This window comes from Macaca mulatta, chromosome 19 (assembly GCF_049350105.2).
Source record: "Macaca mulatta isolate MMU2019108-1 chromosome 19, T2T-MMU8v2.0, whole genome shotgun sequence".
NCBI lineage: Eukaryota > Metazoa > Chordata > Mammalia > Primates > Cercopithecidae > Macaca > Macaca mulatta.
The window spans coordinates 43654662-43672102 of NC_133424.1; the positions used below are offsets into that span (position 1 = coordinate 43654662).

A 17441-nucleotide genomic window follows, 5' to 3' on the forward strand; every position below is an offset into this window, starting at 1 on the left:
TTTCATTGCTGTATAGTATTCCAGTGTTAAGACCACCACAGTTTATTCATTGTGCTGTGGATAGACATTTGGGTTATTGCAAGGTTTTCCTCCCTGACATGATCTGATACCAGTTTGAACATTGTTTTACATGTTTTGGGGCGTATATATGAAATGAGTCCATTTCCATTGGGTTTATACCTAGGGGTGGAATTTCTTGGTAATTGGACATGTATATGTATTCAGCTCTGGTAGACAGTGTCAATAGTTTTCCAAAATGGTTGTACCTATTCACATCCTCAGCAGCACTTTGTGTTGTCAGTCTTTAATCTCTATTGTTTTGGTAGATGTATAGCAGTGTATTATTGTGCTTTCGTTTGCATTTCCCTGATAATTTCTGAGTTTGAGCATCTTTTCATTTATGGGCTATTGCCCACTTCTTTTTTGCTTTGTCTGTTGTATTTAGCATTGTTATGAGGGAATACGTATTCTCAGGCTGGGTAGTTTATAAAGAAGAGGTTTATTTGGCTCGTGGTTCTGCAGGCTGTCCTCTGCTTCTGGTGAGGGCCTCAGGAGGCTTCCAGTCATGACAGAGGTGAAGCAGGAGCAGATATGTCACATTGTGAGACATGGAGTAAGAGAGAGGGAAGGAGGTACCAGGCTCTTCTTAACAGTCAGATCTTGCAGTAACAGAGAGAACTCATTATTCATGAATGGCTACACCAAGCCACGTTCCTAAGGGATCCATCCCCATGACCCAGTCGCCTCTCCCCAGGTTTTACCTCCAACATTGGGGATCAAATTTCGACATGAGATTTGGAAGGACAAATATCCAAACTATCATCTGCTGTTTTCTTACTGATTTGCAGGAGCTCTTTATGTATTCTGAGTACAAGGCCTTTGTGGGACATATTGCAGATGTCATCTAAACTGTGGCTTGCCTTTCTACTTTCTTAATGATGTCTTTTGATGAATAGACATTTCCAGTTTAATATAGTCAAATGTATTAATCTTTGTGTTTAGGACTTTTTTGTCTTTATATTCTGAAACTGGTTTTGATTTTTTGAAATAGTCTGTTGAGTAAGGTAGATGATGATACAGAAATAAAAATGTGTGCTGATTTTCAGGGATGGTGCATCAACTATGTGTGCTTAGGTATTACTGAGCCTGGTTTACTATAATATGGCACTAAAGCTAAAAAAAATCTAAACAGAAAACGTTTCAGAAAGGCTTTCAGCAGTGGGAATGACAGTTTGGAATGGAAATAATAAGGTTGCCTCTCAGTGTAGTCAGTTATTGTATGGGATTTGTATAAATATAATTATATTAGAAATGATAATAACAGCTGATATTTTTGAGAAGATTGTTTTTGGGCCAGGCCTGGTGTGCTAAGCATTCAATACATGTCAGTTCAGTCCTCACAGCAGCCCAGTACTTAGGAATATTACTACCCCAATTTTATAGACATGGAAACAGAGGCTGGGCTAGCTTAAACAACTTTCCCCATGTCTCAGAGCTGGGGCTTGAACTCTTGCTTCTAATAACTGTGTCATCCTGTCTGTCTGTGCTACACCAGGGAGATCTCTTTATGAAGTGTGCTGCTGCTGCATGCCAGCAGCCCACACCAAATCAGGGTGTGAAACAGAAGCAATTTCATTATGCTCAGGGATTCTGTGGGTCGGTCAGGAATTTGGAAAGGACACAGTAGAGACGGCTTGTCTTTGTCCCGTACCGTCTGGGGTCTCATCAGAGAAAGCTTGAAGGCTGGAAGTGACCCAGACAGCTGGGGGTTACAGTCCTCTGAAGGCTATGTCCTTAGCACCACAGGCTGGTGCTGTGCTAGGCATTGGTTGGGCCTCAGCTGGAAAACACACATGATTTCTCCTTGTGGACTTTGCAGGTCTGCTAGTCCCCAAAATGAGCTTCTTAGATAGGTAGGCAAAAGCTGTGTTGCCTTTTATGACCTAACCTTGGAAGTCACAGCCCATCACTTCCACCAGAGTTACAGGCTTCAGTCTTTTTTCATCTGTAGGCATCGTGATTCTTTAGTCAATGTGTTGGCTTGGGGAAAAACTTAAGTCTTTAAAAAGCTTCAGTTTGTTTAAGGAAAACAGTGAAGGAGATAGTTTCATCAGGAGGAAAAAAATGTATATTTTGTTTTGAAGAGATGAACTGAAAGACTTTGTTTTTCTCAGTGGCATAAAGATCTCTCAGGTTCATCACAAAATTTGAAGTGGCTGTTTTGTGGGGGCCTTAGTTATTTCTTTAAAAGCGTAGAAAATGCATTGAAGTTCATAAGATAAGCCCTATTGCAGAATTTCTGTTGAAATCATTGTGTATGTGTTCAAGCCAGACTCAAGTCACCCCAAATCTTGTAGGACATCCAGCTACTTTCTTCCATCTAAGCCCTCAAGGCATTTGACCTGGAAAGTAACCAAGTAAGGTCCCAGGCCAGGGAAGTGGGGGTTTTTAAACCAGCATCCTTATCTCCTTGGGGTTCTGAGACCAAAGTAACTGACTGACTAACAGTGGGAGAAAGTCTGTAGAAAAATTCAGTCTCAGGCTTTTTAGCCAAGTTGTAAGAAGCCTTGAGTTTCTACACTGGCTTTCTTTGGGTTGCCGAAGTAGCTTCTTTGCATTGGGAAGAAATCATTTTTTATACAGATACATTATCGGGTTTTATTGGGTAACATAGAAATTGTGCTTCTTTGGACATTCCAAAGCCTGCATTCAGCAATGGCCATATTTACAGGCCACTCTAGGAGTCCAGCAATCACACTGTTAGGGTGTTCACTTCTTTCCTCATGTCATGTGTATGGCTTTGCCTTGGTAGAGGAGTCCCAAATGGCTCTGTCATCAGGAGCATCCAGCAGCTCCACCAAGGAAGCAAAGCAGAATCATGAGAGGTGGTGTCATGATCAGTGTGCTCTTTTGTCAGTGTGGTTTCGTTTTGGTTTAAGACTTTTTTTGCCCAATGGATGGGGCGGGATAGGAAGGAGCAGTTTACCCTACGTGGAAATATGGTTGGTGCTGGTCTGTTGGTGAGGAGGTTAGAAATGATTTGTTAGACATAACCTCTGTTTCAAAACATATTTTCTTTTTTTAAATGTTTTTGTTTTGTTTTTTAATAAATCTTATTGTATATATTGGAGGTTAACAATATGAAGTATAGAATATAGATAGTAAAATGGTTACTATAGTGAAGCAAATTAGCGTATCTATCATCTTACATACTTTTTTGTGGCAAGAGCAGCTAAAATCTACTTATTTAACAAAAATTCCTAATACAGTACATTTTGATTATAGTCCTTATGCTGTGTATTAGATCTCTAGACAAGTTCATCCTATATACATGCTGCTTTGTATGCCAGAATCTTCTCTCCCTCCCCACCCCCAGCCCCTTGTAACCACTCCTTCCTTCTCTCTGTGTGTGTGTATTGGACTTTTAAGTAACATTGAGCAATACTTGTCTTTCTGTGTCTGGCTTATTAGCATGAGGCCTCCAGGCCCATCCATCTTGTGGCAAAAGGCAGGATCTCCCTTTTTAAGGTGGAATGATTGTGTGTGTGTGTGTGTGTGTGTGTGTCGCGCGCATGCCACGTTTTCTTTATCCATTTGTCCATCAGTGGACACTTAGGTCGTTTCCATACCTTGGTTTTTGTGAGGAATGCTGCACTGAGCATGGAAATGCAGATACCTGGTAAGGTGGCGATTTCATCTCCTACACAGAAGAGGGATTTCTGGGTCATGTGGTAGTTCTATTTTTAATTTCTTTAGGAACCTCCATACTAGTTTTCATGGCTGTACCAATCTACATTATCACCAACAGTGTAGTAGGATTTCCTTTTCCCTACACCCTTGCCAACATTTGTTCTCTCTTTTGTCTTTGATAATAGTCATCCTAACAGGTTATCATTTCATAGTGATTTTAATTTGTGTTTCTCTGATGATTCGTGATGTTGAGTACATTTTCATATCACTGTTGCAGTTTTTATGTCTTTGGAGAAATATCTTTTCGGGTCCTTTGCTCATTTTTTAATCAAGTTATAAGTGTTGATTATAGATTTTGGATATTAACCCCTTATCAGATATGTGGTTTGCAAATTTTTTTTGCAGTCCTTAGGTTGCTCTTTCCTTTTGTTGTTTTCTTTGCTGTACAGAAGTTTTTTGGTTTGATGTTGTCCCTTTTATTTGTACTTTTGTAGCCTGAGCTTTTGGTGTCATATCCAAAAAATCATTGCCACTGCAGCGAGATTTTTCCCTGTACTCTCTTCTAGGAGTTTGACAGTTTCTGATATTCCATTCAGCTATTTTATCCATTTTGAGGTGATTTTTGTGGATGATGTAAGATATGGATCCACTTTAATTCTTTTGCATGTGGATATCCAGTATTCCCAGCACCATTTATTGAAGAGACTATTCTTCTTCATTATGTCCTCTTGGTGCCCTTGTCAAATATTCATTGACTGTGTATGTTTAGATTGATTTCTGGGCCATTTATTCTGTTCCATGGATCTGCATTTCTGTTTTTATGTCCTTACCATACTGTCAAAACATATTTTCTGTCATTTCTCCTTTTTCTGGGTACTACATTTATAGATCAGAGCCTTAAAAATGGCTGTGCCCGGCCAGGCGCAGTGGCTCATGCCTGTAATCCCAGCACTTTGAGAGGCCGAGGCAGGTGGATCACCTGAGGCCAATAGTTCGAGACCAGCCTGACCAACATGGAGAAATCCTGTCTCTACTGAAAATACAAAATTAGTCAGGTGTAGTGGCACGTGCCTGTAATCCCAGCTACTCAGGAGGCTGAGGCAGGAGAATCACCTGAATCTGGGAGGGGGAGCTTACGGTGAGCCAAGATTGATTGCGCCATTGCACTCCAGCCTGGGCAACAAGAGTGAAACTCCATGTCAAACAAACAAACAAACAAACAAACAAAAAAACGCTGTGCCCCACAGCCCAGGAACGTTCTTATCTCTGGAAAGGAAGGGGAGGCAATTGAGGTGAGGCACACAGGGAGTCTCAAAGGTATATTGGTAATGTTCTGTGTCTCAACTAGGAGTGTTCATTGTTTATCATTATTATTATTTTTTTTATTATTATTATTATTATTGTTTTTGTTTTGAGATGGAGTCTCGCTCTGTCGCCCAGGCTGGAGTGCAGTGACGTGATCTTGGCTCACTGCAAGCTCTGCCTCCCAGGTTCATGCCATTCTCCTGCCTCAGCCTCCCAAGTAGCTGGGATTACAGGTGTCCACTACCGTGCCTGGCTAATTTTTTATATTTTTAGTAGAGACAGGGTTTCACCGTGTTAGCCAGGATGGTCTCAATCTCCTGACCTTGTAATCCGCCCGCCTCGGCCTCCCGAAGTGCTGGATTACAGGCATGAGGCACCGCGCCCGGCCCATTCTTTATTATTATTAAGGAGTCTTGGGGGGAAATGAACTCTGCCCTAAAGAATAATCTGCAATGCATTTATATTGATGTACAAGATAATTTGTTATAGCATTGCTTATAATGTCAGAAATATCAAAAACCTCTAGCTCTATGCTACTTAGTAGAGTGGTTAAATTAGGATATTTTCGTAGGATGGAACGTTATACCCCATTGAAAATGCATAATTTTTAACTTGAGAAAATACTCATGGAACATTGTCAAAAGTAGGATTAAAAATCGATAGTATGATTCTACTTTTGCTTCAGATCTACATATGTACATTTAAAAAGACCAGAAAGCTATGCAAGTAATTTTTTAGAATTTGTCTTTATACTTGCCTATATTCCATTTTTATGCAAGGAATATAGATTATATAATCAGAAAAGGGTTTAAATAAAGAGATAGCATTTGCTGACCAGTTGAGTGGACAGGAATTGGCTCAGTAATTTAAAACAACAATCCATAAGCAAAGGGCTCTGATAGCATGGCAAATCAGATAACCCACAATGCTCCAAATGAAGAAAAGGCGTTTTTTTCAGCTGTCAGTTCTGCAGGCCGAAAAGTTTGAGGGCCTGGCCCTGGCTTCTAGTGAAGGTTTTTGTGCTACGACACAACATGGCGGAGAAAGTCACAAAAGGGGGGACACATGCGAAGAACCAAAGAACTGAGGGGTGTCTTGGCTTCATAACACCCCACTCTCAAGAGAACTAATTCATTCCGAGAGCCAGTCCGGTCTTGGAAGAGCAGGAACTCACCTACCACTGAGAGAACACCACCAACATCCCATTTATAAGGGATCCACCCCCAAACACAGAAACCTCCCATGAGGCCCTTCCTCCCAGTACAGCCATATTGGGGATCAAATTTCAACGTTAGTTTTGGTGTTGACAGACAGACCATATCTAAACTGTGGTGCTGTGTCTTAGTCCATTCAGGCTGCTATAACAAAATGCCTTAGACTGGGTAATTTATGAACAACAGAAATGTGTTGCTTACGGTTCTGGAGGCTGGGAAGTCCAAGCTCAAGGTGTCAGAAGCTTTGATGTCTGATGAGGGCCTGCTCCCTACTTCATAAATAACACCTTTTTGCAGCATCCTGATACTGGAAGGGGCAATAAAGCTCCCCTGAGCCTCTTTTATAAGGGCACTAATCCCATTCACAAGGCCTCTGCCCTCATGACCTAGTCACCTTCCAAAGGCCCCACCTCTTAATACTATCCCTTTGGGGATTAAGTTTCCACATAGGAATTTCAGCGGGGGGCACGAACACATACATCCAGATCATACCACTCACATTCACAAGGCCTCTGCCCTCATGATCTAGTTACCTTCCAAAGGCCCCACCTTAATACTATCCCTTTGGAGGTTAAAGTTTCCACACAGGAATTTCAGGCAGGCGGGGGCGGGGGTGGGAGGCGGGGGACACGTAAATTCAAATCATACGACACTTAGAAACTTTGAGAAATAAAATGTTTTGTCTCTTTGTAAGAGACTTATCGAGTGGTTTGAATAGTGCTTGCCTTCTCATTGTGTCCTTTACAGTCTAGAATGAGCATCTTTCCTATGCTTTGGCAAGTGGTCAGTTGTCCTTTCTAAGAAATTGTCTCCAAGAGTTCATTTAATGCAGACTTTTTTGCTGCCATAACTTCCTTCAGGAACTACATACCTCGTTGTTAAATTCACTTTCAGTAAGATCCTCTGGCTGCATATCCCAAGTTTTCTTCAGTGTCAGCAGTGTCAGCATTCCTGTGGCCAATTATTTATTTGTTCTAGAATTCATTTACATTTATGTCTAATTTTGCTTCCAGCATTATCACTTTGTGGGTTTTTGCTGCACTTCAATTTTGTTGGCCAGTTCCTCTCTTGTGACTATCCATTTTCATAACATGTCCTGCAGGTTTAACGTTGGGAGATAAGGATGCAGCATAACTACATGCTTTGCTGTTGGGGAGTGAACTGCATAGCACAGTGACCAGTCACCAGCTTTGAAAGGCTTGCTTGGTCACTGGGCATGATACATCTCTGTTTACATAGTAGACAGAAGAGCTGCCAGTGAAGTTTGTTCTCTGCAGTTACTCACAGTTCATATTCTCATAGTAGTTAATAACTGAAATTTGAACCATGCTGTTGGGGGACTGATAATGTTTAACTAAGCCATAGTAACTGAAATTCATGCAGCTCGGAACCGTGCAACGCAAGGACCACACACACACACACACACACACACTCTCACTCATTGTTAGGCTTGTTCTTGTATATTTTATTTTTTCCATTGCTATTATAAATTGTTTTTTCCTTCTTCTAGCATTTTGCTAGCATTTTAATATTGTTTCTGTATAAGAAAGTTGTTGATCTGTATAGAATGTTAGATTTGTGGCTTAGTTAACAGTTTTTAATTTTCTATTGGATTGTTAAGGTACATCATTACATTATCTGCAAATCATTTTCTCATACTTCCCTTTCTGTTTATAGCTTTTCTTTCTTTCTTTTATTTTTTATTTTTTATTTTTTCTTGAGACAGAGTCTTGTCTGTCACCCAGGCTGGAGTGCGTTGGTGCAGTGGTATGATCTTGGCTCACTGCAACCTCCATCTCCTGGGTTCAAGAGATTCCCATGCCTCAGTCTCCCAAGTAGCTGGGATTCCAGGCACCCGCGACCATGCGTGGCTCATTTTTGTATTTTTGGTAGAGATGGGGTTTTACCATGTTGGCCAGGCTGGTCTCAAACTCACGACCTCAGGTGATCCGCCCACCTCATCCTCCCACAGTGCTAGGATTACAGGTGTGAGCCACCACACTCGGCGTATACCTCTTCTTTCTTTCCCTCGTCTGATTGTCCTAGCTGGTACCTCCACAACACTGCATAACAGTGGGGATAGTAAATGTCCTTGTTCTGTTCTTGAATTTAATAGAAATGCTCCTGGTGGTTCCTAATTAAGCTTGACACTAGTTTTGTAGTTGAGAAAGTTATATTTTGATGATACTGAAGAATTACCCATCTACCTTATTTTGTAGAGAAGTTTTATTAAGAATGTGTATTGGGTTAGGTGTTGTTGGTTTAAGTGCCTCCTGAGTATGGCAGTAGGAAATACACAGCTATACCCATGGAGTATATTTGTAAAAAAAAAAAAAAAGAAAGAAAAAGAAAGAAAATTAAATATGACCTTGAATCTAATGAAATGAAATCTGTAGATCATTGGTTCCCAACTAAGGGTGCTTTGGCCCCCTCAGAGGACATTTGCCAGTGTCTGGAGACATTACTGTGTTTGTCACAATTGACGGAGAAAGCGCTAATGGCATTTAGTGAGTAGAGGCCAGCGATGCTGCTGGACAACCTGCAGTGCCCCAGACAGCTGTCACAGTGAAGAATTACCTAGCCCCAAATGACAGGAATGCAGAAGCTGAGAAACTTTTTTCTAGATCTCACTTCCAGTTCACAAGAAACATGAAGGACACAGGGACATGATAAACGACATCACCAGAAAGTCCTCAGTGTAGTCCATGTGGTGAGAGATTCTGCAAGACAGATGGCCTGATATCTTCAACAGATACATGCATGAGGGGTGACGGGAAAGAAAGAAGAGATATTATAGATTAAAAGAGACTTAAGAGACTTACCAACCAAATATGAAATGTAGATCTCATTTGGATCCTAATTTGAATAAGACATGTCTGCAAAAATCAAGCAACTTTTTAAGTTAGGAGACTACATGAAACAAGATTAGCAAAATGCCAACAATCAGTTATTGAAACTGGATGGTACGGATTCGTCACATTTTTATTTATAATTTTGCCTTTGTTTAACGATTTCCATAATCAGAAATTTAAAAATGAATATTGATTTTTTTAGATTTAGTCTCAGCAACACCAGCGAAAATATGCCTTTTCTCTTCCAATCCTTTCAAATGGTGACTCATAATAATGAAGCTCCTAATACTGAACTGTCTGTATTCCTAGAATAAGTCTCCCCTAGAAGAATGAGCACATGCTGGTGCACAAATTAAAGTTTATAGACTGTGTTCCTAGAAGCTTTAAGTGCCTAAAATTTTTATGCAAAGATGATTGTCAATTGTCAGAATTATATATTCTGCATAAAATAGAGAATTAAATGGAATTCCACCAATTCCATCCAATGTGAAATGCTAGGCAGCTTATTGTGGTCAATAAATACTTTATTGTAGAAAGTTTAAATTGTAACAGTAGCCTTCCATAATTCAAATTTTATAAAAATATATGTATTTTTAAATACTGGAAAATAAACATCAAAATAATAATGGTTATATCTAGTGAAAAGGCTATGATTGATTTTTATTTTATTTTTTTTCCTGTATATTTCTAATTTTCTAGAGTGAATTTTTGAAATCAGGAAAAAAGTTATTTACAAAATTAAAGCAGTTCACCTATCACCCAAATCTTGGTTTCTGATACCTTTTTCCAATAGAAAGAACTAGAGAAATTATCAGTCTAGTCTAGGACTGGTGGGGAATATGCAAGGTGATCTTGGAGCGTCTCATAGGACCAGCAAGTAAGGAAGTGCTTAAGAAACAAAACTCAGGGTGTGGCAGAAGGACATGGGAGCCAACCACAGAGGCCCAGGGGGCAAGGCTGGAGGAGTTTGAGCAACAAAATAAATAGTGCAATACAGAATTATACCCCAAAGTATAAAATACCCATGTGTCCATACTGATGTACATAAATGGTTGAATAAATAGGTGGGTGAGAATAGACACATCCCGTGCAGAAGAATTCCACATAATTGACGTAGATACCCTTCCCTCGAGGAGGCGGGTGATCATCCCAGCTCTTAAGTGTGGGCTGCACACAGTGACCACCTTCCCAGTGGTATGCTATGGAAACAGGGTTGAGAAAGAGGAGCTTGTCCCTGGAAAAACCTGAGCTCAGCCAGGGGAGGAATGTCAGGGGCAAGTTCTCCTGAGAGTGGGATGTCGGGAGGACGGCCCTTTTCCTTTGTGGCCTTTCTCCCAAGAACTAATCAGCTTAGTCTAACCGTGAAAAAAACAGCAGACAGCCCCAACTTGAGGGACATTTACAAAATATCTGACCCATGTTCCTCAGATCTGTCAAGGGCATTAAAAACAAGGCAAGTTAGCCAGACTTGGTGGCTCAACGCCTGTAATCCCAGCACTTTGGGAGGCCGAGGCAGGCGGATCATCTGAGGTCAGGAGTTAGAAACCAGCCTGGCTAACATGACGAAACCCTGTCTCTACTAAAAACGCAAAAATTAGCCAGGCGTGGTGGCGCACGCCTGTAATCCCAGCTACTCCGGAGGCTGAGGCAGGAGAATCGCTTGAACCTGGGAGGCGGAGGTTGCAGTTTGCCGAGACCACACCACCGCACTGCAGCCTGGGCGCCAGAGTGAAAATGCGTCTCAAAAGAGACAAGGCAAGTAGGAGAAACAATTGCAGTCTAGAAGATCCTAAGGAGACGTGAGGACTAAAAGCCATGTTGTGTCCTGGATGGGGTCGTGGAACAGAAACAGGATGTTAAGTACAAACCAGGGAAATCCGAATAAAGTGTGGACTTCAGTTAATAATGATGTAAGGAACATTGGCTCCTGATTTGTGACAGATGTACCCCAGGAATGTAACATGTTAACAGTAAGGGAAATAACTTTTCTATGTATCTGTATCTATATCTGTAACTATTCTAAAATGAGAAGCTTTTTTTCTTTCTTTTTTTTTAAGGAAAACAGTAAACAGTTCTCTCTTATTTTTAAAAGGTTGGAATAACAGAGATGTTCTATAGGATACATTTGCGATTTCTGGTGTTTACTTTCTGACCCAGTTTTCGCAAAAGTATGAAATTCTTGTTGCATAAGTCTGACTTGTCATTGGGGGATCATTCCGGATAAAGAATTTTCAGGTGAGGCCTCAGGACCACAGTCTGAATGTAAGTTAGGAGGCAGGTGTCTAAAGAGCCAGCATTTCGTGTCTGTTTCCCCTTAGCATAACATAAAAATTAACGTATGAGAGCCCGACATGTAAAGGCACCTTGGTAGAGGCACTAGGTGGAAGGGAGTGGGCATCTCTTGGCTGGCATCGAGCTGGGTGCCCAGCCACCATGGCGCAGGGCAGTTGCCCTTCTCAAGCAACTGATCCAGAGACATTTGAGCAGGGGACTGTAACCACACTATAGTACACACCACCACCGTGTGACAGTCACAGATACAGACACTGAGTTTAATGGTTTGGGGGTGGAAAAGTTGCCAGCTGCCCACCCTCTGATAAAGATGTTAGTGAAAATATTATAGATTTATTGAGGTTTGTCAAAAAATGGCTGCATCTCAGATATCAATGGGCAAAGTAAAATGAATTAAGATTAGTTTTTTTTTTTTTTTTTTTTTGTAGATAACCAAGAATAAAATGTAGTGATTTTATTTTATTATACCAGCTGTAATAAAGTTTTAAGGAGAATGCAGGCTGTAAAAGCTTAAAAGAGGAACAATTTTTTAAATATTTAAATAATGAAACGTCAAACATTTTACCACATTTTGAAGAAATAAAACATTGTAGATATAGCTAAAGCTTCAATGTCTTACTTCTTCAACCCTTCCTCCTGAGAGGTATCCCATTGTCTTGATAGTGATGTGTATCATTTCAGGTATTCGTGAATAACTTTTCTATGTACATAACATATATGTATGTGTATATACATATATATGGATGTATTAAGCAATACATTCTGTTGGTTTTGGTGTTTCAACTATTTAAGTTAAAAGCCTAACAGGTCTTTTTATTTTTCTTTTCACTGATCATTATTGACATTGGTTCCTGGTGCTAAGTGTAGATCTCTATGGGGATTTTTTGGTTGTTTTTTTTTTCAACCCCACTTCATAACATTCCACTATATGAAAATAAACCAATTTGTTTTCATATCCTTGTGGAAGAACAGGGGCTGTGGGTTGTATCCTTTTTTGCTGTTCATGGCTAGGATGATTCTTGTATGTGTTTCCTTGTGAACACCAGAATTGTGGGGCTACAGGTGTGTGCCACTTCAGCCTTAATAGATATTGCCAAATTGTTCTTCAGAGTGCCATACATAAAATTTGTACATTTCCATTTTTCCACATCTCTGAAAAATCTTACCAGATTTATCAGATTCCACATCTTATCAGACTTACTTATCTTTGCCAATCTGAGGGGTGTGATACATTTCCCTGATTGTTAGTGATGAGATTGAACATCTTTTCATATAGTTGAGTTTATTAGAAGTTCTATCAAGAATTGCCTATTTGGGCCGGATATGGTAGCTCATGCCTGTAATCCTAGCACTTAAGGAGTATGAGGCGGGAGGATCACTTGAGCCCAGGAGGCCAAGACTGCAGTGAGCCATGATCGCACCACTGCACTCAAGCCTGGGCAACAGAGCAAGACCCTGTCTCAAAAAAAAAAAAAAAAAAAAGAACTGCCTGTGTATTGCCTGTAAGTGGGCTGGTATTTCTTGAGATCAGAGGCCTTTGGCCTTGGGCCTGATTCCTCAGGGTGTATAAAAAAAGAATACTGCTGCATGCTATCACAAAGTTAAATTGGAGGTGGGTCAGAATAAGAGTTTAGTCTTTGCCCGTATTTAATTGTTTTATTTACTCCTATGCCGTTTGATTTTCTTTGTGCCTCGTTATTGCTGACTGTGTCTCTTATTGGTGTAGGAAAGAGTTCAGGTAAGTTACCTGATTTGTTAGGTTTGTAATTAAGTATTTAACAAAAATGTCTTTGGAAAAGTGCATTTGCAGTTTCCTAAAAAGATGACAGTTTTACAGTACGACCCAGTAATTATGCTCCTAGGTATTTGCCCAAATGATGACAACTTTTATCCTTATAAAAACTTGAGCTTTCCTTATAAAAACCTGCGCTTGCTGGGAAGCTAACGCAGGAGGATTGCTTGAGCCCAGGAGTTTGAGACTACAGTGAGCTCTGGTCATGCCACTAGACTCCAACCTGGGCAACAGAGTAAGACCCAGTCTCAAAAGCAAAACAAAACAACTTTGCACATGAATGTTCATATCAGCAATTATTCGTATTTGCAAAAAACTGGAAGCAACCAAGATATTGTTCAGCAGGTGAGTGAACAAACTATGGTACATCCACACAATGTAATATTACTCAGCAATAAGAATGATCAACCCCTGACAGACATGGAAAAACCGTACATGCATATTGCTATGATTCCAATTATGTGATGTTCTGGGAAAGGCAAAACTATGGAGTCAATAAAAAAATCAGTGGTTGCCAGGGATTCAGGGGCAGGAAGGAAGGATGAAAAGGTGGAGTACAGGGCATTTTTAGGGCAGTGAAACTATTCATATGACACTGGAATGGTGGATTCATGGCATTATACCTTTGTCAAAACACAGAATTGGCTGGGCATGGTGGCTCACACCTGTAATCGCAGCACTTTGGGAGGTTGGGCAGATCACTTGAGTCCAGGAGTTCGAGACCAGCCTGGACGACATAGTGAAACCCCATCTCTATCAAAAATATAAAAATTAGTCAGGCATGGAAGTGCACGCCTGTAATCCCAGCTGCTCAGGAGTTTGAGGCACGAGAATCACTTGAATCCAGGAGGCAGAGGTTGCAGTGAGCCAAGATTGCAACAGAGCAAGACTGCACTCCAGCCTGGGCAACAGAGCAAGACTCTGTCTCAAAAAACAAAAACAAAACAACCCACAGAATTGTACAACACAAATAGCGGACCCTAATGTAAACTATGGACTTTTGTTAATAAAAAATGTATCAATATAGATTCATCATTTATAACCAATATAGCACACTGATATTAATAATGGGAGGAATTTGGAGCAGGGGAGGAGGAGGCATGTGAGAACTCAGTTCTATCTGACCAGTTTTTTTTGTAAACCTAAAGACATCTAAAAAATAAAGTATATTAATTTTTCTAAAAATCCTTCATTGTTAAATTCAGATTTTACCAAGTGTACCCAACTATGTGGAACAATTGTTTTTTAATAGAAACTTTTTAAGATTATTTGTTTTATTTATGAAATCTAAATTGTTGAAGCTTTTTCAAGATGACTGCTTCCATTTTTTGTGGGTCTGTAAAGAGTGCAGAGTTCATGTTGAAAATCATTTCATTCCTTTTTGCTTTCTCAAGTAGTAGAGTGGTATAAAGTATTAATTGTGTAAGTTTTTCTTTGTGTGTGTGATTAATTTAGAGCAAATATTTTGCATATTACTACATCAAAAATCTGTCCAAATATTGTAATAGCTAAAGTAATCTGGAATGTTTGTCTTGATTGTTACTCATTCTTTATCATATAAAACACCTTCTTTCATTGATTCCAGGACATCTATTCTAGGACCTCTCTGAAATCAGTGTACCTCTTAGAATGATTCTAAGTAACATCTTAGATTCAGTGAAATACGATATGTCTAATAAGGGTCCGGAAGAAGGGCTATAATGATTGTTACAGAATCATGATAATTTTTCACTGGTGTTATGGGACCGTTCTTATTTTCCTTTGCCTGCCTGTCTTCCAGATGCTCTCTGTGTGGGTATGTGTGTAGCCATCCTCCTTCTTTGAAGTCTCATATGTGGAAACATGCAAGTGACCAAAATTACAACTACGAACAAGTAAACAAGGCTATTAACGACGCAATTTCACAAAGTGGCAGGTATTTCATCCTACCCCCTCCCTTTATTGCTATATGTAAATTAAAGCCAGGATTAAATCTACTAGTTCTACATTATAGCCTCCTCACGGTGTGGTGTGTTTGTTTTGTTTTTAAGAGTTCTGGGGAAATCCCCTGGAAAGACTCCATTAAAGAGCAGTGAAGAGAGTTCTGATCCCATCACTGGAAGTTCGGAAAATGCAGTGTCATCTGCAGAACTGATTTCCCAGACTCCCACTGAAGTTCTGGGTCCCAGCGAGAATGAAAAACTGAGCCCTACAAGTAATACCTCATATAGTTTAGAAAAAATCTCCAGTCTGGCCCCTCCTGGTATGGAGTACTGCGTTTTACTCTTCTGCTGTTGTATTTGTGGTTTTGAATCAACCAGCAAAGAAAACCTCTTGGATCATATGAAAGAGCACGAGGGTGAAATTGTAAACATCATCCTGAATAAGGACCACAACACAGCTCTAAACACAAATTAGGTGGAATAATGACTCAAACACGAAAGCAGTAGAAGAGGATTCCTTCACCACAGTTTCACATTTGCGCTGTCAAACAACTTCCTAGCCACAGAAGAAATCATTGATGTGATTTTCGAGAAAATGACAGATGTGACTTTGGAACCAAACTTGTAATAAAAGGAATTCCAAATGGACAAGCAGTAATGATATTTAAATATTTTGAGTGAGGGGGAGTGGGTCGAAGAGGAAGCAGAGGTGTAATCCTGTATTAACCCTCTGTCACCCCTTCTTAGTGTTGAGTGTATTTATTAAAGCTTATTAGAGTGTAGAAATGCAAGCAAAAGAGTTAAGAAAGGGCTTTTCAGGAACCATTCTAAAAGTCATAAAAAGGTCACAGTCTGAAGCAGAGCTTAGTTTTCTTCTCACTTCTCAAATGCAGACTGTGAGGCCTCCAGTGAGAAATGGGAGGCACTTCTGGGAGGGGTGTTTTCAGTGTCACCAACAGAGTCAACAAGGAAACATAATTAGAGGGCTTTGAAATGATCTACTGAAATCCCTAAATTGATAGAAATGCATCATACTCAATCTAGGACATGTTTTAAGGAATAACCTTAAAAAAGAAAAGACCTCTCAATTCAAAACTAGATTGTAAATAGGCATTCAAGAAGTGTTGTCTTAAATTTACAATGAATTTCTTGTGAGCCGAGGGCGAAACAGGTGAATTCCCACCAGACTCAAACCAGATCTCAGTTCATAGTAATGCTAAATCGTCTTGCGTGTCCTCAGAGGTTCTTTTCAGTGTCTGTTAGAATTTGGCATACTTTCTCCATAGTGCATAGACCTTCTAATACTCTCTGCTAAATGAGACCACACTTGTTATCTGAAAGTGTAAAAGAAACCATGTATGAAAATTTACATTTGATCATCCTGCACTGGAAATAGTTGGAACTATTTCCAAAAATCCCTTAGGGGATGAGGGGTGAAATTTAGAAGCTGCTGAAAATGAGTACTGCTGTGTTGAGCTTTTCCTTCCTGGGATATATTAATTTAGTTATATTTAGCAGAAGAGGAATATAACCAAATGTGACTAAAATTAATAGCAAAAATTCAGGTTGTTTGTAAAAATTTTAATAACAAATAGCATTTGGCAAGTCTATATAGGATTCCTCCTATCTGGGAAATTCTATTTTGTTAAGAGTGCGACAGGACATATGGAAAACCAATGCAAAGTGCTTAAGCATTAAAACTCACCATCAAATAGATGTAGTCTTATTAATTACACATTTTGTGATTTAATTATTTCAAGGAGTGAAGAAAACAGGGTGTTTTTGTTTTTGTAGTTCTGATTACTCATTTAGGCATTGTTTTGTTAAAGTAAATTCTGCCTACAAGTGAAAAGGTCGGTGCGCTCTTCCGTGCACCATCCTCATGGTGCTATTTCCGAATATCTGAATATTGATTTCTAACACCTGAGATGAGGCTGTGACCGATCAACTTGGAACACTGTGAAGGTTTTCGAATGGGATACGCTGTAGGCACATTTTAGGAAGAATTCTGTTCCCAAAGTCCAGGTATGATTGGATTAATATTTATAAAATTATTACTAGGAATTATTTAAGTGGGGCCAGGCATCTTGCAACATTTTCTGATTTGTTGGTTTTTTTTTTTTTTCTTTCTAATCTCATTTTGGTGATATTTAAGCAAACATAAATGATTGTAACTTTGCAGCCTTTTTATTTAGGTAGCTTTAATTTATTTATGAAAGTTAATCCATTTCTGATACATGGTTTTTAAAAATATGAAATGGATTTATATATACTGTATTCCTCAAATCCACTGAATGTGGACTTACATGCATTTTCTCCTTTTTTCAGAATGGAAACATTTTAATTTCAAATTCAAATAAAACATTTAAAATGG

General features: G+C 39.6%; 1 protein-coding gene and 1 long non-coding RNA gene across 3 annotated transcripts in view; both read left to right on the forward strand.

The window, feature by feature from the left end:
* Nucleotides 1-17192, forward strand: part of ZNF507 (zinc finger protein 507) — a 37950-nt gene extending 20758 nt beyond the window's left edge. Inside the window, exons 5-6 of one of the 2 annotated variants that reach the window (XM_028838384.2) lie at nt 14926-15060; nt 15176-15715. In XM_028838384.2, coding sequence (XP_028694217.1) covers nt 14926-15060; nt 15176-15542 — 502 coding nt within the window. In that variant the 3' untranslated portion in view covers nt 15543-15715. 2 annotated transcript variants of the gene reach the window in all.
* On the forward strand, nt 3742-8566 carry LOC144337371 (uncharacterized). Its single transcript, XR_013410413.1, has 3 exons — nt 3742-4356; nt 4618-4772; nt 5205-8566. It is a non-coding gene; the product is annotated as an uncharacterized LOC144337371 (long non-coding RNA).
* Nucleotides 17193-17441: the final 249 nt, after the last annotated feature.